This window comes from Pelodiscus sinensis, chromosome 1 (assembly GCF_049634645.1).
Source record: "Pelodiscus sinensis isolate JC-2024 chromosome 1, ASM4963464v1, whole genome shotgun sequence".
Taxonomy (NCBI): Eukaryota; Metazoa; Chordata; order Testudines; family Trionychidae; genus Pelodiscus; species Pelodiscus sinensis.
The window spans coordinates 2,934,760-2,957,025 of NC_134711.1; the positions used below are offsets into that span (position 1 = coordinate 2,934,760).

Genomic DNA, 22,266 nt, shown 5'->3' on the forward strand with positions numbered 1-22,266 from the left:
CCTGGCCGGGAAAAAAATAATCAGAAAATACAGGGTATTCTGAATTTTACCAGACAGGAGGTGAAAATACTGGACGGTCCGGGTCAATACCGGACACCGGGCAACCCTACAGACATGCTCCCATTTCCTCCTCTTCAAACTGGCCAGGGTTTGCTCCCATACTGCAGAGGAAGGGAAAAATCCAAGCTCCTGGCCAATATGCCTGTGTCACCCCCCAGACTCCCCAGGAAAGAACAGTCTGATCAACAGCCTAACAGTCGGCTTCTTCCAGGGCCTTCGCTTGTGTTAAGACATTCACTTTTGCATCCGCTACAGCGGAACCGTTTGCGGCGAGGGTCACCGCTGCCTGGAAGTTGTGTTGCCGGCGGGAATCATTCCTGCCATCTGCAGTGTGGTTTATAGCCAGAGGCAGGTGACGCAGCAGGAAGTCTAGGCGCGTAGCCTCCGTTACGAAGCTACTCCTGAAACCAGGATCCGGTTTAAAGGCAACCTCTGGAAGCCCATACAGCTGCCAATTGCAGGGGACACGTTAAAGCCGCGTTATTTTTATTGCGATACACAAGAGACATACAGCGGGAAAGGCCGGCACACACACTTCGGCACAGCTAAAACGGGGCATTTGCAGGGAGCGATGCGGAGGAATTGTCACGGTTCGTGCAGGAGGGTGTTGCGAGCGATGCGCAGTTTGGGTCAGGCATTAGCACCTAGTGCTCTTTTTAAAAAAAAAGCTGGCCCCAGCGTGAAGCTGGTAGCATCTCCAGCCTTAGCAAAGCTTGCTGGGAGGGACGTGAAACGTTAAATGGTTAGCATCACGCTACATCGGTCCGGGGGAACCGGTAACCAGAGGGGGCAGGAGCAGAGGAGCGGCTCCCTGTTCGCCCTGGACAGGGGCTGAGAACTGGAAGCAACCCAGACCCAATGCAGGGCTGGGAGCCAGCAGCCAGCCCTACGTGGGGTGGGGGTGGGGGAGAGCCCTGAAGGATGTTCCAGCTGGGTTGGAGTGATCCCCACCCAGATGCCGCTTAAGCAGTGAACCGGTTACACGTTAGGTCAAAACTACCGTGTAACCCGCTCCCTTAAGCAGCGGGATTTTACATCCCTACTTGCTGGAACTCTGCCCTCCGGGGCACGGAGCGTCTGCCGCATCCGCCCCCACATGCATCACTCAGTACTCGTCCTCCTCAGCCTCCTCCCCGTCGGCCGAGTCCCTGCCCACCTCCTCATAGTCCTTCTCCAGCGCAGCCAGGTCCTCCCGGGCCTCGGAGAACTCCCCCTCCTCCATGCCCTCCCCCACGTACCAGTGCACAAAGGCCCGCTTGGCGTACATCAGGTCGAACTTGTGGTCCAGCCGGGCCCAGGCCTCCGCGATGGCCGTGGTGTTGCTCAGCATGCAGACGGCCCGCTGCACCTTGGCCAGGTCCCCGCCCGGCACCACCGTGGGCGGCTGGTAGTTGATGCCCACCTTGAAGCCGGTGGGGCACCAGTCCACGAACTGGATGGAGCGCCGGGTTTTGATGGCGGCAATGGCGGCATTGACGTCCTTGGGCACCACGTCCCCCCGGTAGAGCAGGCAGCAGGCCATGTACTTGCCCCGGCGCGGGTCGCACTTCACCATCTGGTTGGAGAACTCAAAGCAGGCGCTGGTGATCTCCGGCACCGAAAGCTGTTCATGGTAGGCCTTCTCCGCCGAGACGATGGGCGCGTAGGTGGTGAGGGGGAAGTGGATGCGGGGGTAGGGCACCAGGTTGGTCTGGAACTCTATCAGGTCCACATTCAAGGCACCGTTGAACCTCAGGGAGGCCGTGACGGACGAGACGATCTGGGCAATCAGCCGATTCAAGTTGTTGTACGTGGGCCGCTCGATGTCGAGGTTCCGGTTGCAGATGTCGTAAATGGCCTCGTTGTCCACCATGAAGGAGCAGTCTGAGTGCTCCAGCGTGGTGTGGGTGGTCAGGATGGAGTTGTAGGGCTCCACCACCGCCGTGGAGACCTGCGGGGCAGGGTACACCGAGAACTCCAGCTTGGATTTCTTGCTGTACTCCACCGAGAGACGCTCCATCAAGAGGGACGTGAATCCTGAGCCCGTGCCGCCGCCGAAGCTGTGGAAGACCAGGAACCCTTGAAGGCCGCTGCACTGGTCAGCCTGCAAGAGAAATGCAGTATTTATTCATCTCATTACTGATGAACAGCCGACTGCAGGATCGGACAACACTGAGCTCCTTGAGTTTATCTGTGCAAGAACACGGGTCTAGCAATTCTCCTCTCTCTCGAGTCCTCAAAGCATGGGACTGGATCGGACCTCAATAGATCTCGTCCAGTCCCGACCACAAAGCAGAACTAAGCAATATTAATTAACATTCCTCTGGAGACCATCCTTCAGCCTTAGTTCAGAAGGCTCCAGTTACCCCAAGATGGTTCCAAGTCCTTGATTTGGGTGTTAAGTGGTGGCACAAAAGTGCAGAGTAGCTGGCGCTATTAGAGGTGCTACTTCTCGAATCTTCGGGCAACGCCTTATCCTCCAACATCCACCGAGCACGTGTCCCAGTGGACGTTCTTGGCTAGTTCTCGGACAGCTCCAAGAGAGAGCTAACCCCGAGTGCCTGTTACCGGTCAGTGCTAGTGAAAGTTGCTTATGGACAGCCTGGAGTTGGAAGTCATTTATGATACAGACGTTTGTCTACATGGAACCGGGAGGAGATCCCCCAATTTTATGTAGGCCTCCTCAGCAACTCTAGGGTTACAAGATGAACAGGGGTCCAATGCAGCGAGAGAAATTCACAGAGAACGGGTTCGGCAGTGGCCATTAGCCAGGCAAGGAGGGAGTCCTTAACTTCGGTCAGAACCTGGGAACGGGCGACCACAGATGGATGATTGTGTTCCCTCCCTCTGGGGCACCTGGCGTTGGCCACGGTCGGCAGATAGGACACCGGGAGGGATGGACCATCGGCCTGACCCACTATGGCGGTTCCTATGGGTTTTGTAATCTCCTCACCAGGCTGGGTTGGGAGACGTTGGTAACTGACAAGGCCTTGCATTAGACAAGAGTCGCCAAGTACAAAGATCTGACCCTCTATTTCTGGCCCCCGAAGCTCACTTTGCAGCCATCCCCAAGAGAAGGAACCGCCCCCGAGCTAGGGCGTGCAGGGCTCTTGTGGGAGCAAGGACCCATTTGTACTTGGCTCCTCTTATCCATCACAAACATCACCTTAGGACTTCTCTAGCCCCTGGCTGCAATCCCATTTAAGTGGGGGCTGCCCTTCGCGCCAGGCCATGCCCCCCAACCTCTCTGCCCCCCCACGTCTCCCCAATCGCCTGCTGCCCTATTCGGAAAGATGACCCACGGAGGGGCTGTAAGCCAGGTTTGGAGGACAGAGCAGGTGTTCTTTACTTGCCATTTTGCGGACTCTCCCCAACACGGGATCGATGATCTCCTTCCCGATGGTGTAGTGGCCCCGGGCGTAGTTGTTGGCCGCGTCCTCCTTGCCGCTGATCAGTTGCTCCGGGTGGAAGAGGGCCCGGTAGTTCCCAATTCGGATCTCATCTGCAGGAAGGTGGGTGGTCGGTTACACAGCAGACAGGTCACAGGCGTGGGAGGGTAGATGCAGACAACTGAACACCAGGGCTAGCAAAGCCAGCAAGAGCCCCTCTGAGAGAGACGGGCTTGGAAGGTAGCGCAGGAAGCGGAAGGAAAACCAGTGGAGTCGAGATAGCGGAGGAATTGACGGGAGAGCCCGGGGATTGGCGAGCTAGGCCCGGAGAACAATATTAGCCCGATCGACACCCACGTTTTGGCCCATAAGCTTCAGAGGGGGAATGGAGTTAGTTTGGGACTGGAAAAAACTTAAAAACCCAACCAATAGTCCTGCAGCATATTGATGGGGTCACGAGATTTGATGGGCACCACATGCAACTAGGACTTCAGCCTCTCCCTTCAAGTTTTCATGGGCTTTAGGAACAGCTTCCTGCCAGAGGATGCAATGCGGGAATACATTGCCTAGGGAGGTTGTGGAACTCCAGCCTTCGAGATATGCAAGAGCAGGTTGGACAGACACCTGTCGGGGGTGGACAATCGTTTTCGACAGAGGTCACTGCAGAAATTTTTTAAGTGGCCCTGGACCACCCCGGAAGGGGCGGGGCCTCATGAGGAAGGGGCGGGGCCAGGACACTTCTGTGCTTCCCCACTCAGACCCAGATTGATCTGGGGGTGGGGGAAACACGCAAAGTCTCCCCCCCCCCCAGAGAACTGCCAGCTGTTCTGAACAGCTGGCGGTTCCCTCTAGGCACTTGTGTGGGAGGAGACTTCACACCCTCCCCCTCAAGCCCTGATTGGCCTGGGGGCAGGGGGAGCAGCAGCGCCTCCATGCGGATTAACTCGCTTGGCAGGCCAGATCCCCCCCGATCTAGACGGTGCTGGGTCCTGCCGTGAGGGCAGGGGACTGGACTTGTTGACTCTCTAGGTCCCTTCCAGTTCTAGGATCCTACGACTCCATGTTCGGACGAGGGCTCCAGTCCATTTCTAGGATGCTGGCTGGGTTTCCGGGGGATTAGCTACCCTATGAAACTTGCCCATTTGTCTCACCTACTGAAAGCGCTTCATTTCCAATAGGCCGGGTGGGACCATTACAGCCTCTAGTCCATGGGTTCCCAAACTGGGGGGCATGAAGAAATTCCAGGGTGGGGGGGCACGAGGAGACCCAGCCACCCCCCTCCCCCTGTCAACTCTCCCCCCAATTTTTGCTGCTATTTTTGTTTTTCGACTCTGGTCAGTTCCTTTTTTTGGCTCAACAAGTTTTGCTGCTATTGTGGGGGGAGGGAAGGTGGCGTGAGGGTTTCTCAAAAATCAAAAAGGGGCTAGATGGACCTTTGGTCTGACCCAGTACGGCCGTTCTTATGTTCATGGGTGTCCCTAGCCTCTGTCTGAAGCTGGGAAGGGTGACGGGGTGGGATTGCTTGATGATTCCCTGTTCGGATCATTCCCTCTGGGGCAGCTGGCATTGGCCATGTTGGAAGACAGGAGACTGGGCTACAGGGCCCTTTGCTCCGACCCCATGGGGCCGTTCTCGTAAGACAAAGAAAGGCTGTGGTAATGGACTCTCAGAAACCCTCTTCACCCAGGAACCAGGTGCGTGTTTACACGGACATTACGGGGACGTTGTAGTAGCCAGTCTCAAGCCAGCTTACAGGGCCAGATCCTGCCCTGGGGTAAGACAGCAGAGCAGGCCTGAAGTCAATGGTGCTCTGCCAGCTTCCCCCGGCTGCGCATGTAACCCCCTGCGCAAGAGACCCTCCCACGCCGGAGAGGGATGGCAGGGGATCAATGTGACACGCACCCTTGCGGAGGAGGCGTAACCTGGAGCCCGGTGTTGCACCCGCCGGCGATTCCAAACACCGCTTGATGGCCGGCCAGCGTCACCAGACTCTGATGGAGGGGGCAAGTCAGCGGATGCAATCGGTGATATTCTCTATTAGACCAGTGGTGGCCCACTGGGGCGCCACCTGTGCCCCCCCCCCCCGCCCCCATGTGCCTCGGAGACACTGGAGTCCAACACTTCCTGCTCCTCCCCCGTTCCCCCCCCAGCACTGTCGGAGGAGCTCTGAATCGTGCTCTGTCCCTGCTCCTGCCCCTCCCTCCCAGAGCTGGAATGCCACGAGTCAGCTGTTCCCAGCATTCCGGCTCTGGGAGGGAGGGAGGGAGGGAGGGAGAGGAGCAGGAAGTGCGGGGGGGCGGGAGGGGAAGGGAGCAGTCAGGGGTCCGCAAGCCACAGGTGGAGCCCCTGAGGGCCACCGGCGGCTGCGGCCACTGAGGTGCAGGAGGCCACCCCTGCCGCCCACCCCCCATTCCCGGCTGCCCATCCCTGCATTAGCCCCTCCCCCCCATCAAGAGGCTGGGAAGGAAGGGGGAGAAAGTTCTCCCGCACATGGAGGAATCGGGCCCCGTTACCTTACCGATGACGGTGGGTTCCAGGTCTATGAACACCGCCCTGGGCACGTGCTTGCCGGAGGCCGTCTCGCAGAAGAAGGTCTCGAAGGACGAGTCCACCTGTTCCGTCTCTGGCTCGGCCGGCGGAGCTGCCCTGGCGCTAGGAATGGTCCCATCCGGCTGGATGCCGTGCTCCATGCAGTAGAGCTCCCAGCAGGCGTTGCCCATCTGCACGCCCGCCTGGCCGATGTGGATGGACAGACACTCCCTCTGGAAGTAGGGACACGTCTCGTTACTGTTTGGGGTTAAGGAGACACCGAGCCGGGTGGCAACTAGGTGCTGGCTTGAAGACAGCAAAACACAACTGCCGAGGCGACTGTCGACCTGCCCATCAAACGCCGCCAGGCCCCGTTGTCTGCGGGCGGACTCGAACCGGGGACCTCTGCTGACTAGTGCAGAAGCCTCTACTGCAGGAGCGAAAAGCCAGCTGTTACAGAGGCTAAACGGTCCCAGTGGCACTAGACGGGACAGTGCCCCACGCCCAGGAGGTGTGTGGGTTACACAGACACTTAGCCCCACTACGTACGCAGCAGTAACACACCCTGCTGCTCCATTATATACGATTCCTGGGAGACCGTGCCTCTATCTCCAGTATTTGCAAGGGTTTTGGCCAGCTGGGGTTGAGCCCCAGTTCGAGTCCGCCTGCAGACAACGCGGCCTGGTGGTTTAACAGGGTGCCAGCCTGGGGCTGGTGGGGGACACAGGGCATGAAGGAGAGGAGAGAGGAAATTGTTCTCCTTGGCCTCTGAGGACAGGACAAGAAGCAATGGGCTTAAACTGCAGCAAGGGAGGTTGAGGTTGGACATTAGGAAAAACTTCCTACCCGTCGGGGTGGTTAAACACTGGAGTAAATTGCCCAGGGAGGTTGTGGAATCCCCATCTCTGGAGATATTGAAGAGCAGGTTAGATAAATGTCTATCAGGGATGGTCTAGACAGTATTTGGTCCTGCCATGGGGGCCGAGGACTGGACTCGATGACCTCTCGAGGTCCCTTCCAGTCCTAGTGTTCGATGAGTCCATCCCAGCATTGCAAATGGGCACCTGGTGTCGCACGGCACGAGGCAGCCGGCCCTTTGAACGCCACTGGCCTGTCTCTTGCACGGGTCCATACTGAGACGGCCCCAGGCTGCGGGTTCCGTTCCCTGCCCGTGCGTCTCTTCTCAGCCCCAGCAGGTTCTCAATGCCTCTTACCAGGGGATGCTTCCTGGGAACCGGTTAGCCAGCCTCCCTGGGCCAGGTCCCCTGCAGGAGGGTACTTCACTGGCTAAATGCAGCCTTCCACCAGCGAACGGATGACACAGGCTTGGACAGCCCTCCTCATAGGGCCCCGCGCCCAAGCGCCCCTCACACCCGATCTCACTCCCCCTGCACAGTGCCCAGCAGCATGTGGCTGGCGAGGGAGAACCGAGGAGAAGCCACGGGGGTGGGGTGTGTGTGTGTGTGTGTGTGTACTAAGGAGAAGCCACGGGGGTGTGTGTGTGTGTGTGTACTAAGGAGAAGCCATGGGTGTGTGTGTGTACACTAAGGAGAAGCCACGGGTGTGTGTGTGTACACTAAGGAGAAGCCACGGGTGTGTATGTGTGTGTGTGTGTGTGTGTGTGTGTGTGTGTGTACACTAAGGAGAAGCCATGGGTGTGTGTGTGTGTGTGTGTGTGTGTGTGTGTGTGTGTACACTAAGGAGAAGCCATGGGTGTGTGTGTGTGTGTGTGTGCGTGTGTGTACACTAAGGAGAAGCCATGGGTGTGTGTGTGTACACTAAGGAGAAGCCACGGGTGTGTGTGTGTGTGTGTGTGTGTGTGTGTGTACACTAAGGAGAAGCCGTGTGTGTGTGTGTGTATACGTACTAAGGAGAAGCCACGGGTGGGGGTGGTGTGTGTGTGTGTGTGTGTGTGTGTACTAAGGAGAAGCCACGGGGGTGTGTGTGTGTGTGTGTACTAAGGAGAAGCCATGGGTGTGTGTGTGTACACTAAGGAGAAGCCACGGGTGTGTGTGTGTACACTAAGGAGAAGCCACGGGTGTGTATGTGTGTGTGTGTGTGTGTGTGTGTGTGTGTGTGTGTGTACACTAAGGAGAAGCCATGGGTGTGTGTGTGTGTGTGTGTGTGTGTGTGTGTGTACACTAAGGAGAAGCCATGGGTGTGTGTGTGTGTGTGTGTGCGTGTGTGTACACTAAGGAGAAGCCATGGGTGTGTGTGTGTACACTAAGGAGAAGCCACGGGTGTGTGTGTGTGTGTGTGTGTGTGTGTGTGTACACTAAGGAGAAGCCGTGTGTGTGTGTGTGTATACGTACTAAGGAGAAGCCACGGGTGGGGGTGGTGTGTGTGTGTGTGTGTGTGTGTGTACTAAGGAGAAGCCGTGTGTGTGTGTGTGTGTGTGTGTGTGTACTAAGGAGAAGCCACAGGGGTGTGTGTGTGTGTGTGTGTGTGTACTAAGGAGAAGCCACAGGGGTGTGTGTGTGTGTGTGTGTGTGTGTGTGTGTGTGTGTGTGTGAACTAAGGAGAAGCCGTGTGTGTGTGTGTGTGTGTGTGTGTGTGTGTGTGTGTGTGTGTGTGTGTGTGTGTGTGTGTAAGAAAATGTAGAAGACAGATGGGTAGGGAGAACCATGGAGAGAACCCATGGTTATAGCCTCGCCCAGTGCAAGGAGACACGGGGGCCCGGCCAGCATCTATGGAAATTGGCACTGGAAGAGTTGTCGCCTGGGTTGCAAAGGGCTAATCTGAAAGAGTCTTGGCTCCTAGCTACAGCGTGTGACTGAGGGTCCGATCCGCCAGTAAGATTGTCCTGAGTGGGCGTTGTGGGTCTTACGGAAGAGCTTCGGGGGTTCCGAACCCCCCCCCCCCAAAAGCAGCATTTCTTCAATTGCCACCGATCTAGAGACAGACGCAATGGTGGGGCAAGAGCGTAGCTACCCACCAGCGGCGCAGCAACTAGAAGAGCTGTAGCGACACCCTAGACTTCCCGGCCCGTTGGATGCCTGTTCTGTACTGGAGCAATTCTAGTGGGGGACAGGTCCCTCGGACGCATCCCTTCGAGATCTCAGGCCCGCGCTCTACGCGGCAACCCAAGGGAAGGAAGGGGACGGCCACACATTTGTCAAGACACACAATGTGAAAGCCAGCGGCCAGCTGGCGGGATTGCCCTTGGGGATTGGAAGATCGCCCCCTAGCACCGTAGCCTATGGTTGCCAATTTCACTCCAGGCCTCATCTCTCCCCACAGCTCTGGGGTGTGAGCAGGCCAGTCCCCGGCCATCTCCAGAGGGCGCGGCCAGGCCTGACTATCTGGTGGATATTTGAGGTTACGCCTCTCAGAGTGCTGGCATTTGTACTATGTGCCCAGCCCTGCCATTTCCAGCCTTGCGATAGTGCTTAGCCACATTTTGCGAAGATCACCCCCACGGCCGGTTTTCCCCCCAGCTTTAGCAGAGACAGCTGTTTGGATGACTGGCCTATTATAGCTCACGAGAGACAGCACCTGCTCCCTCCCTAGCATGGTTAGTGGGATTTTAACATGAGTGCGTGGCAAATGGAAAAAACCCTGGCAGAATAGCAGGAAACGCAAGCTGGAAGAATGGTTTCCTTGGGGATGCAGTTAAGAAGTACCAGCTCAGCAGGGTATGCATTCTGTCTCTCTGCACCAAGACAAGCTGCATTTTACACCCTCAGGCACCACACTGAGACAACATGGTTATCCAGATTTTTGCATTTACATTGCCAGGAAAGAGTTAAATTCTTGTAACTAGAGTCCTTAGACCAGCACTTTACGGTCTGCAAAAAAAATTTTCAAAAGCCCCTTTTCTTCATATTTTACAAGATGATTATATCCCCGCCAACAGGCAAAAAACCAAAAATCCACAAGCCTCCTGGAGAATATACTTAGTTTACAATAAGGTGACCCACTTGTATTATTCTTCCTGGGTGGGTATGCGGATTACATGCATACTTAAAAACTTGTCTGTGAAAGCACTTGAGTGTCAGAGCTGTAGAGTCCAGATTAAATCAGAGACGCTAACGGACAATTGTAACTTTACTCACTTAATAGGGATAAACCCTTAGGGATACCACAGACAAAGGCAATATGGCAGCTCCAAAGGAAAAAAGTTAGCCTCTGCAGAAAGAGTTAGTTTCATCCATTATTACACCGCAGTGTTAATTTCCAGGAGGAAGCTCACAAGAAAAACCAAGAGCCTGTCAGAGATTTTGCAGTTCACCAGAAAAAGAAAACCCCAACTCCTAGGAAAAGTTAGACACTTCAGAACTCTTCAGGCACCAGCTGCTCATGAGAGAAAAACCAGAGCATGAGGACCACTTACAGCCATCCAAGTCTTAGCTTTTACCTTATAAGGAGCACATCTCGGTTCAATAAGCTATCAAGCAAGCAACAATTAAAGCAGAAACCTGCTTCCAATTAACACCCCCAGAGGAAGGGCTAGATGGGGAGACCAGCTCCCTGTAGTTAGCAGGAATACAAACATGCATGCCTTACCATGATGACTTTGAGAGCTTCCTAAGGTTTAAGCAAACCCAGCTGCCTCGCCTCTTCCTGGAACTTTATATCCCAGTAAGAATTGACTCCACCTGAATGGAAAGGGGCCCTCTGCTCATTTAAAGCGGCAGAGGCGCCTTTTTGGGGGCTTGCCCAACACACATTCCTTAGGGGCCAGATTCTGGGCGTGGAAGGATGAGGCTGATGTGAAGAGGGCTGGGCGGGAGGCGGTTTGGCCCCCAGCTTTTGCAAAGGGAGAAAGTGGCTGAAAAGTAAATCAATAAGCAAACCCACCCGGTTTGGAGAAGGAGGCTTGTGCTGCTTCGGAAGAACAGACTGGCCCTCCCAAGACGCAGGCTGGCACCTGAGCAGGCACCGGTCTGGTTATTGAACTCTGTTCCACATCCTCATGAGTACAATGGATTTCCGGTAATCCGGAACCATGGGACCTAGGTGGTGCCGGATTATCAAATATGCCGGACTATCAGGAGGTACTATAAGCTGGATATACATATAGGTTACGTCTACACTGGCAGGATTTTCCGGAAATGCTTTTAACGGAAAAGTTTTCCGTTAAAAGCATTTTCGGAAAAGCGCGTCTACATTGGCAGGACGCTTTTCCGGAAAAGTACTTTTTGCAGAAAAGTGTCCGTGGCCAATCTAGACGCGCTTTTCCGCAAAAAAGCCCCGATCGCCATTTTCGCGGGGCCATTTCGCCATTTCGAACTATGCTGTCTACACTGGCCCTTTTGGCCAAAAGTCTTTCCGAAAAAGACTTTTGCCCGAACGGGAGCAGCATAGTTTTTCCAGAAAAGCACTGATGATTTTACATGAGATCGTCAGTGCTTTTGCGGAAATTCTAGCGGCCAGTGTAGACAGCTGGCAAGTTTTTCCGGAAAATCATCTGATTTTCCGGAAAAACTTGCCAGTGTAGACACAGCCACACTGTATACATTATATACTGTATATAAAGTGTTCCTAGCCCTTTTGATTGTACATACTGTATACAGTATACTGTAATGTTTTCGGTTTTTTAAGCCTTTTTTACCCTTTTTGCTCAGATCAGCTGCTGCCGCTGTTACCTTGTGACTCATTTTTGGCCAAAGCTCACTCACTCGTCTCTTGCCATTTTGATGCCGGACTATCAGAAGTGCCGGACTATTGGATGCCGGACTATTGGAGTTTTACTGTACCACACGCTGCCACCAGTGTCATGTGCCCGATGGGGGTGGGGGTGCCACCTGGCCACAGAAGTCTGCCCATGCACTTACCAGGTCAGGTCTATTCTGTCTTATCCTGCCCCCCTTCCTGGCCGTGGGTGGCATTTTGCCTTGCGCAGGGTGCTCGGGCCAGCCCTGTGCAGCACCAAGGAGCCCTCTCCCCCGGACACTCACCTCTCCCTCCCGTGCGTCTGCTCACATGCTTAGAGTTAAGCACCCATGTTCCAGGCCTGGCATTAAGCCCCGCGAATATGAAGGAAGTGTCTAGCTCCGAGGCGAGTTTCCTCAGTCCTCAACTCCTCAGGCTGCAACCAGCCTCCTCGATTTCCAGGGGTGAGGGTTAACTTGGGGACTGAAGTGGCCCACGTTACCGTGGTATCGGGGCACCTCGCAGGCTTCTGTGTGTTTATCCCGTCCGCACCCAGTGAGGTAGGGCAGGTTAGTATCCCTGTTTTACAGATGGGGAAACTGAGGCACGCAAAGATCAAGTGACCCAGCTGAGGTCCCCCAGGAAGCCGGTAGCAGAGCAAGGAATGGAACGCAGGTGACCTACCTCCCAGGCTCAGAGCCTGATGATTGGACTATCCCCCATGGACCTCTCCCCAAGCATTCAAGGCAGCATTCAAACGGGTGGCATAATGGCAAAAGGGCAACAAAAATGATTCGTGGTTTGGAGCAGCTGCCATATGAAGCAAGATTAAAAAGACGGGGACTTTTCAGCTTAGAAAAGAGGAGACTAAGGGGGATATGCTAGAGATCTATACAATCACGGCTGGTGTGGAGAAAGGGAATAAGGAAAAGTTGTTTACTTGTTCCCATAGCATAAGACCTCGAGATCATCAAACAAAATAATAATATATAGAGATATGCTATCTCATAGAGCTGGAAGGGGCCTTGAGTCCTGCCCCCTGCCCTCACAACAGGGCCAAGGACCATCCACAACAGATTTCCCCCAGATCCCTAAATGGCCCCCTCAAGGATTGAGCTCCTAACCCTGAGTATAACAGGCCAATGCTCAAACCACTGAGCTATACCTACCCTGCAAGGCCTGGGCAGAAGGTTTAAAACAAACAAAAGGAAGGTTTTCTTCATGCAGCACACAGGCAACCTGTGGAACTCCTTGCCAGAGGATGTTGGGAAGGCCAGGACTTTAACAGGGTCCAAAAAAGAGCTGCCCCCCTTCCTGGCCGTGGGTGGCATTTTGCCCTGCGCAGGTACTCGAGGGGGGAATAAATTAATGGGGGAATCAATGCTTATTAGGATGGGTAGGAATGCTGCCCCAGTCTCTGTTTGTCAGAGGCAGGAAATGGGTGACGAGAGGGATCACTTGATGATTCCCTGTTGTGTTCACTCCCTCTGGGGCACCTGGCGCTGGCCACTGTCGGCAGACAGGATGCTGGGCTAGATAGGCCTTTGGCCTGACCCAGTCTGGCCGTTCCTGTGGCATAGAAAGGCTGATCTGTTTTTAAAGAACTAGTAGCAAGGCGTTAGTGATATTCGCCCCCTCGAGTACCAGCCCCCCTGGAACCAGGTCAGTATCGGCAGGGCAGGCCATCAAGCCTGGATCCACGCTCGGGCCGTGTCTACGTGGCACCGTTTTGTCGGCGAAAGAGCGGAGGTGCACACACGGACGTGCTGCTCCCGCCGACGTCACTCCGAGCACGTCGGTGTCGTTGGGGGGGGAGGGGGGCGTGGCTTTCCTTACGTTGCCTGGTGGCTGTCGTTCTGGTCAATCTCACGGCTAAGCCGGCCAGCTGGCCAGAGCCCAGCTGCCCAGGAGAGCTGGGTGGCGGGACCAGACTTTGTGTGGGAGCCGTGGACAGCTGGACCACGCTCCCAGCAGGGGGCAAGAGAACCAGGCAGCTGGATCCTGCTACCATCTGGGCCGGGGTGGGGGCTCCCTCAGTCTGGCCCACAGGCTCCGCTGTAATGCACATTATGGCTGCACAGTGGCCAAACCTGGGTCGACTTATCTTGGTCACGTTGCCACAGCCTGCGGCTGGACGCTCTAGGCCAGTGATTCTCCAAGGGTGGTCCCTGACCGTCCCGCAGGTGGGCCACAGGGTCAAGGCTTGGCCAACCCCCCCCCCAGTGGGGAGCCCCAAGCCTTGTGGGCCAGATCCAGCTTGGGGGGGGGGGAAGAAGTTGCTCCTATTGGCTGAATCTGCCAGAAACCAGCCAATGAGAATGGGCTAGGGGTGTGAAACGTCCCCCCTCCCCTCTAGTTTCAAAGCAAAGGGAGCCCTGCAGCCGCATGGGGGTGGCCGGCGGGGTGAGCTAGGGACCTGCCTGGGGCTCCCCGCTGCCTCCGTGGGCCGGATCTGGTAGCTCGGCCGGCTGGATTCGGCCCTCGGGACGTATTTTGCCCAGGTCTGCTCTAGCAAGACTGGCTTCCCTGGGGGGCCCTCTGGGGTCACAGACAAGGCCCTGGAGCCCAGCCTGGCAATGCCTGTAGGGGGGCCCCTGCCTGGTTCCCCTTTTGTTCCAGGCAAAGCACTAGGAGAGGCTCAATGCGCTGGCGTCTGCGCTGGAGGGGCCCAGGGCTCTGGCTGCGGGTGCTGGGTGGCTGCCATTGTCCCACTAGCTCCTGCATTTCAATTCTCCACGCAAGGTGCTTAAGGTTCCAGGCTGGGATGCGGGACCCCCGGCTCTTCCACAGCCTCCCTGTGTGACGCTGGATGAGTCCCTCAGGGCCAAGCAGCCCCCCAACACGTGCAGGGACGTGGAGCCATCTGGGTCCCTTGGGAAGCTGGACCCAGGCCAACAAACCAGGTTTTCCCAGAACCAAAGGCCCTGCCCCATCCCAGAGCAGGCAGGGCTCCACCCCCAGAGCAGGGACCTATCCCCGGCAGGCTGGGACTGTGAGAACGATTTTGGGGACACGCAGGACACGCAGGGCGCTGCTGTGGGGAACGCGGCTCCAGGCGTCACTAGGCCCGTGGGCAGAGGGGTGAGCAGGCCGGGAGGCGACAGAGCCTCCGGGAGACGGAGATTGGAGGCCGCGGCCGCCTCCGGGGCCACATGGACACAGCTGTTGGAAAACAGGAGCTGGGGCAGCAAAGAGCCCCCCGTTCTGAGGGCTGAAGAAAACCCCTCTGCTTAGCGTCTGCCCAAGGACGCTGAGAGGGGACTCACGGACGTGTCGAAAGGCTTCCTGGGGCGACAACGTCCCTGAGAAAGGGCTGGTTCACGGTGCAGAAACGGCAGAACGAGGCTGGTGGCTGCAAGGGGCAAACAGACGAGCCCAGGGGGGAAATGAGGCACAAATGTTTCCCGGGGAGGCTGAGGCACCGTTGGCACAAACAGCCAAATCCAGGGAGGGATTCCCCCTCGTTTGGTGCCTCCAGTGCAGACGAGCGGCCAGTCCGGTGTGTGCGGGGTCAGAACGTGGGTACGGGGGCTGGGACGTGCGGGGGGCAGATCTGACGCTCTCATGGGCCCTCGGGCCTCACGCTCTGCTAACGACTGAGGAGCTGGGGGGGGCGGAGGGAGCAGCCCCTGGGGCGTCACTGCCCAGCCCGCTGGGCCCCAGACCCAACTGCCATTCAGTGGGGCTCCAGGGGAACCCCTCAAACAGCCAGAGGGGCCGGCCAGGGCCAGGACACCAGCCTAGCAGAGTGGCAGTGACATCACAAAGGTGGCAGTGACATCACAAAGGGCCCATTGCATGACCACAGCCTATTGGGGGACAGCGATGACCTCACAAAGAGTCCCTGGCAGCAGCCAATCAGGACGGAGGTGCAAGGGCGGAGCAAGCGCCGAGTTTCCCGCGGCTTGGCAGCAGCGCGGCCCCTTCCCAGGGTCTCTGCGGGGGCCGGATGGAGAATCGGGACCGAGGGGCGGGGGCAGGAGGAGCCTCGGCGGCGTTTCCCCTTCCCTGCGCCCGGTCGTGTGACCCCGGTGGGACGGTCGGAGCCTCGGAAAGGTTTGGAGCCTGCTCGGTCTGCTTCCCCTTTGCCCCCTGCCCCCCGTCTCGCCTTCTCCTGCGTCTTCCCCCTTTCCCTGCCCCGCCAAGCAGGGGGGGTGTTGGGGGGTTGGGGCGGTGGGAGGCGTCACACAGAGCTGGGGCTGGCAGAGCACTGGGAGCAGGAGGTGACCTGGGCCCTCCGTTTGGACGTGTGCGGAGACCCACCCCCCACCCCCCGGGGTCTCGCTGCCGACTGGCCGAGCGGGTGGTTACTGACGGGGGAGGCTGGCGGCCTTTTGTTCCCTTCCAAACCGTTCTCGGGGAGTCGTTCTGAACGGCGCCCAGCCCTGCGGGGAGGGCCTAATGCCTGGGGCTCCGCGGGGGTCTGGCTTGGGACTCTTCCCTATCTGCACCAGCCTTTCAGCTATCAGCATCCAGAGGGCGCTTGGTACGTTGGCAGATGATCCCAAGCTGGGAGGAGTGGCCGGTGCTCGGGGGACAGGCTCATACTGCAAACGGATCTGCACAACGTGGAGAAATGGGCTGAGGCAAACAGGATGCAGTTGAATGAGGAGAAACGCAACGTGCTCCGCTTGGGACGGACCAACCATTTGGCACATGGCGCATGGGAAGCGACTGGGAAGGATCCTGCGGGAAGGGATCTAGGGGGCAGAGCGGATCACAAGGGAAATAGGAATCAACAGGGTGACACTGTCGCAGAAACAAGCAAACAGGATTCTGGGCGGCACGAACAGGAGTGTCGTGAGCCAGACTCGGGAAGCGCTTCTTCCGCTCTGCTCTGCGCTGATTGGTCTTCAGCTGGGCTGTGTCTACACTGGCCAGTTATTCCGGAAAATCAGCCGCTTTTCTGGAATAACTTGCCAGCTGTCTACACTGGCCGCTTGAATTTCCGGAAAAGCACTGATGATCTAATGTAAAATCATCAGTGCTTTTCTGGAAAAACTATGCTGCTCCCGTTCGGGCAATGACGATCGGGGCTTTTTTGCGGAAAAGCGCGTCTAGATTGGCACGGACGCTTTTCCGCAAAAAGTGCTTTTCCGGAAAAGCATCCTGCCAATCTAGACGCACTTTTTCCGAAAACTTTTTCCGAAAAACTTTTCCGTTAAAAGCATTTCCGGAAAATCATGCCAGTGTAGATGTAGCCCTGGAGTCTCGCTGCGGATTAGGCCTCTGTTGGATTAGTGTCTCCAGTTCTGGGCCCCACATTTCAGGGGAGTGGGTTTTATTTCCAGGAAAAGTTATGGAAATAGAGAACAGCAGTTTGAATAGTGTTTTTTTTAAGAGGCATTTCTGGAGTTAAATGTCAGTACAAACCCTCTTTCCGAAGCTCCCTTCTTCCTGCTGGGAGGAGGCAGACTGGGCTTCCGAAACAGTGGATTTGCACTTCCACAAAAAAATCAGAAGAGCAAACGTATTCCCTGGATGCGGGGGGGGGGGGGGGGGGGGGGGGAAGGGGGGGGAAGGGGGTGGTTCTGGGATACCACTGGATAGAGCAGGCCTGAGACGGGCCATGAGAGCAGTTTTCAGGTTCCTAACACTGGGTTCCAGGGAGGAGGCGAATTGTTCCCCTTGGCCTCCGAGGAGAGGACAAGCAGCAATGGGCTTAACTGCAGCGAGGGAGGTTCAGGCTGGACATTCGGGAACACGTCCTGTGCGGGGGTGACACACGGGGATATTTCCGAGCAGACGCCGGGCAGGGATGGTCTAACGGGGCTGGGTCCTGCCGGAAGGGCGGGGGGCTGGACCCGACGATCTCTGACGACTGGTGCCCGTTCGTGGGGGTTGGGCGGTGGCTGGGTGGAGGGGGTTGGGCGGTGACTGTCCGTGTGTCCTCAGGGGGTGGTTGGGGGCAGGACATCAGCCTGACTGGGGGGGAGGCAATGACACCACAAGGGCCGGGGGGGGAAGGGGCTAGGGAAGGGCTGAGCTCATGGAGATCCCCTGACATCAGCTGCAAGGCAGGGCAGCCTCAGAGTCATCCCCCCCCTTCAGGCTGTGTGGGGAGCCCCCCAAAGAGGCGGGGCTGGAATCGCTCTGAGACCGACCCCTCTGGGGTGACCTGGGCCAGCCCTTGGGACGTCCCCTGAGACCTCTCGCCCCCCCCCCCCCCAATCTCACTGCTGATTGGCCGAGCAGGGGGCCATGGACAGGGAGGAGGTTTCCCGGGTGTGACCCCCCCCCCCCTTCCTTTGCAGGCTCTGCACGGGCGGGGTCAGGCCTCCAGCTGGCCCGGCAGGGGGACCTGTGGGCACAGCCCCACACAGGCGCCAGGAGAGCTGGTAGGTGAGCCTGGGCGGGCGGGGGGCAGTTTTCCCTTAGCGCTGGGGGGGAGGGGAGACTGGGGACCCTCGGCAGGGCCGGCAGGGCAGGGCTGTGTTGGACCGTCGCTCCATCAGGGTCAGGGGAAGGAGATGGACGCTGACGTCAGGGCCTGGCTGCCCTTGGGGTAAGGACCCTCAAATCCCCCACACCCGGGGGGGGAGGGGCTCGCTGGCACAGCCTGGGCGCTGGCCTATTGACCGGCCCCACCTCTCCCCGGCAGCGCGGCCGCTCCTGCATCGCCCAGGGTGTCCCGGGGAGAGCCAAGGCCCCGGATGAGACCCCCCTCCCTGCATTGGAGGGGAGTGACCCTGAGCAGCCCTTGGCCCCGGGGGGGCAGGTGGCTCCCACAGGCCGCAGGGCGGGGGGCCGGCAGCGACCCCTGGGGAGGGCAGAGTCAGAGCCGGGCCTGAGCAGGGGGGCCGGGGGGCCGGTTGGAACCGGGCAGGCCGGGAGTTGAGCTCTCCGTGCGGGACAGAAAGGGAGCCAATGGGATTGAGCCAATGGGAACGGCCGGGATCCCCGAGGACGATGGAATGTCGGTCGGGATGGAAGGTCCCATATTGTTGAAACCGTCTGGCAAGCCCAGGCCTGAGCCAGACGGGGCCCAGCTCATCTCCTGGCTCGGGGAGACCCTGGGACGTTACGGGCCCATGTTGCAGCCAGGTTCCCGCCCCGCCCTGGGTCCCTCCTTGTCCCCCCGGGGCAGCTGGGGGTGCAAGACCCCATGGAGGGCCCTGCCCACTGCCCTTTGCCCCAGGAGCTGGGGGTCTCCTTAGCTCCTCTCCCCAGTGGCTCCAGCAGAGGGAAGTGGGCACCTGGCCCAGGGGGGTTGGGAGCTGGCTGCAGGACACTGATGGGCCCGTCTCCTCCCTCCCATCCCAGCTCAGCACTAGAGAGCTCGGGGCCCAGCTGGGACTGTCCCTCGGGGGCCCAGCCGAGGACACCGGCCGGCCAGGGAGGGGCCCGACCCCTCTCCCCACTACTGCTGCGCCAGAGGTAAGGGACCCGCTGGGCACCGGGCCCCTGAGCGCTGACACAGACAGACACCAGGCCAGGGGCCCTGCTGGAATGTGGCTCCCCCAAGCCTGCACCCCCTCCCAGGAATGGGAGCCCTGTCTGTCTCCCCTCCCCCACGCTCCAAGGAGGACCAGCCCCTCCCCAGGCACCAAGGCGCCAGGTCTCTGTGGGGCCAGGGAGGCAGCCCGCTGGGAACCCGGCCCCAGCCAGGGCCCTGGGGCAGCCGGACACTGCAGGGGAACAGCTGGCGGGGGAGGGACGGGGGTGGGAGTAGGGCGGGGGAGGGTGTCGCCGATAGGCTGGGAGGGGTCTGGCCCTGGGGGGCACTGGAGAGGCGCCGTGCCCATCCCAGGCCCAGCTCCCACTGCCCCCTGGTTCCCAGGTCCCGCGTCTGACCAGCCCTTGCTCTCTTGGGACAGAAGGAGCCCGGCCACGAGGACGCGCCAGCTCCCCTGTCTGACCCTGGCCCCAGGTGCCCCAGCTCGGCAGGGGCTGCCCCAGGCAGCTGGGGAGGGAGCCGTCGGCGGGTTGCAGCTTTTCCTGCTCACGCCGGGACAGGAGCCGCAACCGCGGCCGGGCGCCAGAGGAGAGGGAGGGGCTGCCCCCCGCGGGGGATGGAACCCCCAACCCATCCCCTGTCCCTGGACAGGGACCTGCACAGCCTTGTGAGTCAAGGCCAGCTTACGGACAATAGCCATTAGGCTGCACTGCCCTGACTACAGGGGCAAAGAACTGACACTGGCCATTGGGCCGCACTGCCCTGGGAGAAGGGGCTAGTACTGACACTGGCCATTGGGCCACACTGCCCTGAGAGAAGGGGCTAGGTACTGACACTGGCCATTGGGCCGCACTCCCCTGGGAGAAGGGGCTAGGTACTGACACTGGCCATTGGGCCGCACTCCCCTGGGAGAAGGGGCTAGGTACTGACACTGGCCATTGGGCCGCACTGCCCTGGGAGAAGGGGCTAGGTACTGACACTGGCCATTGGGCCGCACTCCCCTGGGAGAAGGGGCTAGGTACTGACACTGGCCATTGGGCTGCACTGCCCTGGGAGAAGGGGCTAGATACTGACACTGGCCATTGGGCCGCACTGCCCTGGGAGAGGGGGCTAGGTACTGACACTGGCCATTGGGCCGCACTGCCCTGGGAGAAGGGGCTAGGTACTGACACTGGCCATTGGGCCGCACTGCCCTGGGAGAAGGGGCTAGGTACTGACACTGGCCATTGGGCCGCACTGCCCTGGGAGAAGGGGCTAGTCCTGACACTGGCCATTGGGCCGCACTGCCCTGAGAGAAGGGGCTAGTACTGACACTGGCCATTGGGCCGCACTGCCCTGGGAGAGGGGGCTAGGTACTGACACTGGCCATTGGGCCGCACTGCCCTGGGAGAGGGAGCTAGGTACTGACACTGGCCATTGGGCCGCACTGCCCTGGGAGAAGGGGCTAGATACTGACACTGGCCATTGGGCCGCACTGCCCTGGGAGAGGGGGCTAGGTACTGACACTGGCCATTGGGCCGCACTGCCCTGGGAGAAGGGGCTAGGTACTGACACTGGCCATTGGGCCGCACTGCCCTGGGAGAGGGAGCTAGGTACTGACACTGGCCATTGGGCCGCACTGCCCTGGGAGAAGGGGCTAGTACTGACACTGGCCATTGGGCCGCACTGCCCTGGGAGAAGGGGCTAGGTACTGACACTGGCCATTGGGCCGCACTGCCCTGGGAGAAGGGGCTAGGTACTGACACTGGCCATTGGGCCGCACTGCCCTGGGAGAAGGGGCTAGGTACTGACACTGGCCATTGGGCCGCACTGCCCTGGGAGAAGGGGCTAGTACTGACACTGGCCATTGGGCCGCACTTCCCTGGGAGAAGGGGCTAGGTACTGGCACTGGCCATTGGGCCGCACTGCCCTGGGAGAAGGGGCTAGGTACTGACACGGGCCATTGGGCCGCACTGCCCTGGGAGAAGGGGCCGGTTACGGACTCCACCCACTAGGCCGCCCTGCCCTGCGCCAGGCTCTGCTGGAGGGAAGCTGGGAGCCCGCAGGCTTTGTGGCGGGAGAAGCTACCGTCCCCTCGGCACCAGGAGCGGCCGAGGGTGGCGATTGCAGTCCAGCACGGGGCGTGTCGCGGCGCAGACTGACGGCTGAAGAACCGGCCCAGCGGCCGCACACGGGACAGGCCCAGGCCAGGTCGCACACGGGACCAGGGCAGCGGAGGAGGAACCGGCCGGCCGGGGCAGAGAGGCCAGACGGGGGCTGCACCTCGGGGACCTGCTGAGGCCTGGAGCAGACCAAGGGGCCTCCCCGTCGCGCCGCTTCCCCCAGACCAGAGCTGGGGCTGCCGGTGCCCGTCAGCCGGAGCGCTGGGCGGAGAAGCCACCGCGACCCCGGCGCCTCGCAGCCTGGCCAGGCCGTTCCCAGGGACACTCCCACCCAGTGCAGACCCTATGGCGGGGGTGGGGAACCTCAGGCGCGGGGGCCGGATGCAGCCCCCCATGGATCTCTCTGTGGGTCAGTAGCCCCGACCCAACAAACATTCCCCACCCCGCTCTGTGGGGGGTAAAGGTCCCTGGGAACCTGACTAGGGCCCCCCCCATTTCACAGCCAGGAGACGTGCAGCGGGGGGCGGAGCGGGGGGAGTCTGAGCTCCCCACGTGGCGAGGGACCGGGGGCACCAGCTGCTCCCTGACCGGGCAGGGATGGGACAGGAGTGGTCCTGCCCCAACACGGGCTCTCTTGGAGGGGCAGACCAGAGCCACCCTGAGGGGCGGGGAGTAATGAGGGTGGAACGGCTCCAGACCTGACCCACAGGCTGCTGGGAAGTGAAATTGACGCTCTTGGGACGCCCCCCACCCCTACCGCACACAAACCTAGTTTGGGCCAGGACCCGCCCGGTCAGGGAGCTGGGAAATTTCCTCCGGAAACCCCCGGGAGCGTGCCAGGGAGCAGCGTGGAAACGGCCTGGCTGTGGGATGGGCGAGGGTGCAGGGGGACGCGATGGGGCCCTAGTTCCGGCGTAGTCCCTGGAAGTTGTGGGAAAGGGTCTGCCGGAAACTCCTGGCCCTGTTGGTCCTCAGGGTCATTGGGGAATCCCCAAGTGCAGCCTTTCTCCAGCGGGGGCTCCCCACCCAAAAGGGGGTCCCAGAGCCAGGGGAGGGGGCTCGCGAGCAGGGGTTAGCTGGACCTGGGCCCTCCTGCTCCACTGGGTCCAAGCCCCAGGTCCTGTTGGTCATGGAGCAGGGACTCTGACCGCCACATGCTGAGCTCGCAAGGAACAATTCCTGCCCTGGCGCCTTCCTACCAGCTCTGGCGCTTCTC

The 22,266-nt window shown here is 59.3% G+C and overlaps 1 protein-coding gene and 1 long non-coding RNA gene across 2 annotated transcripts; one reads left to right on the forward strand and one right to left on the reverse strand.

The window, feature by feature from the left end:
• Positions 1-525: 525 nt before the first annotated feature.
• LOC102446337 (tubulin alpha-1C chain) lies at positions 526-10,628 on the reverse strand. The gene is made up of 4 exons (XM_006116672.2): positions 10,464-10,628; positions 5,947-6,190; positions 3,393-3,541; positions 526-2,143 (listed from the first exon to the last, which is right to left on the reverse strand). Exons 1-4 carry the CDS (start codon positions 10,464-10,466, stop codon positions 1,166-1,168), a joined length of 1,374 nt encoding a protein of 457 aa, XP_006116734.2. The 5' UTR covers positions 10,467-10,628; the 3' UTR covers positions 526-1,165.
• A 4,868-nt stretch (positions 10,629-15,496) lies between these two features.
• LOC142826479 (uncharacterized) lies at positions 15,497-19,001 on the forward strand. The gene is made up of 3 exons (XR_012900638.1): positions 15,497-15,608; positions 17,807-17,890; positions 18,816-19,001. It is a non-coding gene; the product is annotated as an uncharacterized LOC142826479 (long non-coding RNA).
• Positions 19,002-22,266: the final 3,265 nt, after the last annotated feature.

Bases quoted from the DNA above. Each gene is read 5' to 3' on its own strand.
- LOC102446337 (XM_006116672.2), bottom strand. The intron at 3,542-5,946 runs GTAAGGTAACGG...ACCTTCCTGCAG, and splicing joins CCTGGAACCCACCGTCATCG to ATGAGATCCGAATTGGGAAC. The intron at 2,144-3,392 runs GCAAGTAAAGAA...TTTCTCTTGCAG, and splicing joins TGGGGAGAGTCCGCAAAATG to GCTGACCAGTGCAGCGGCCT.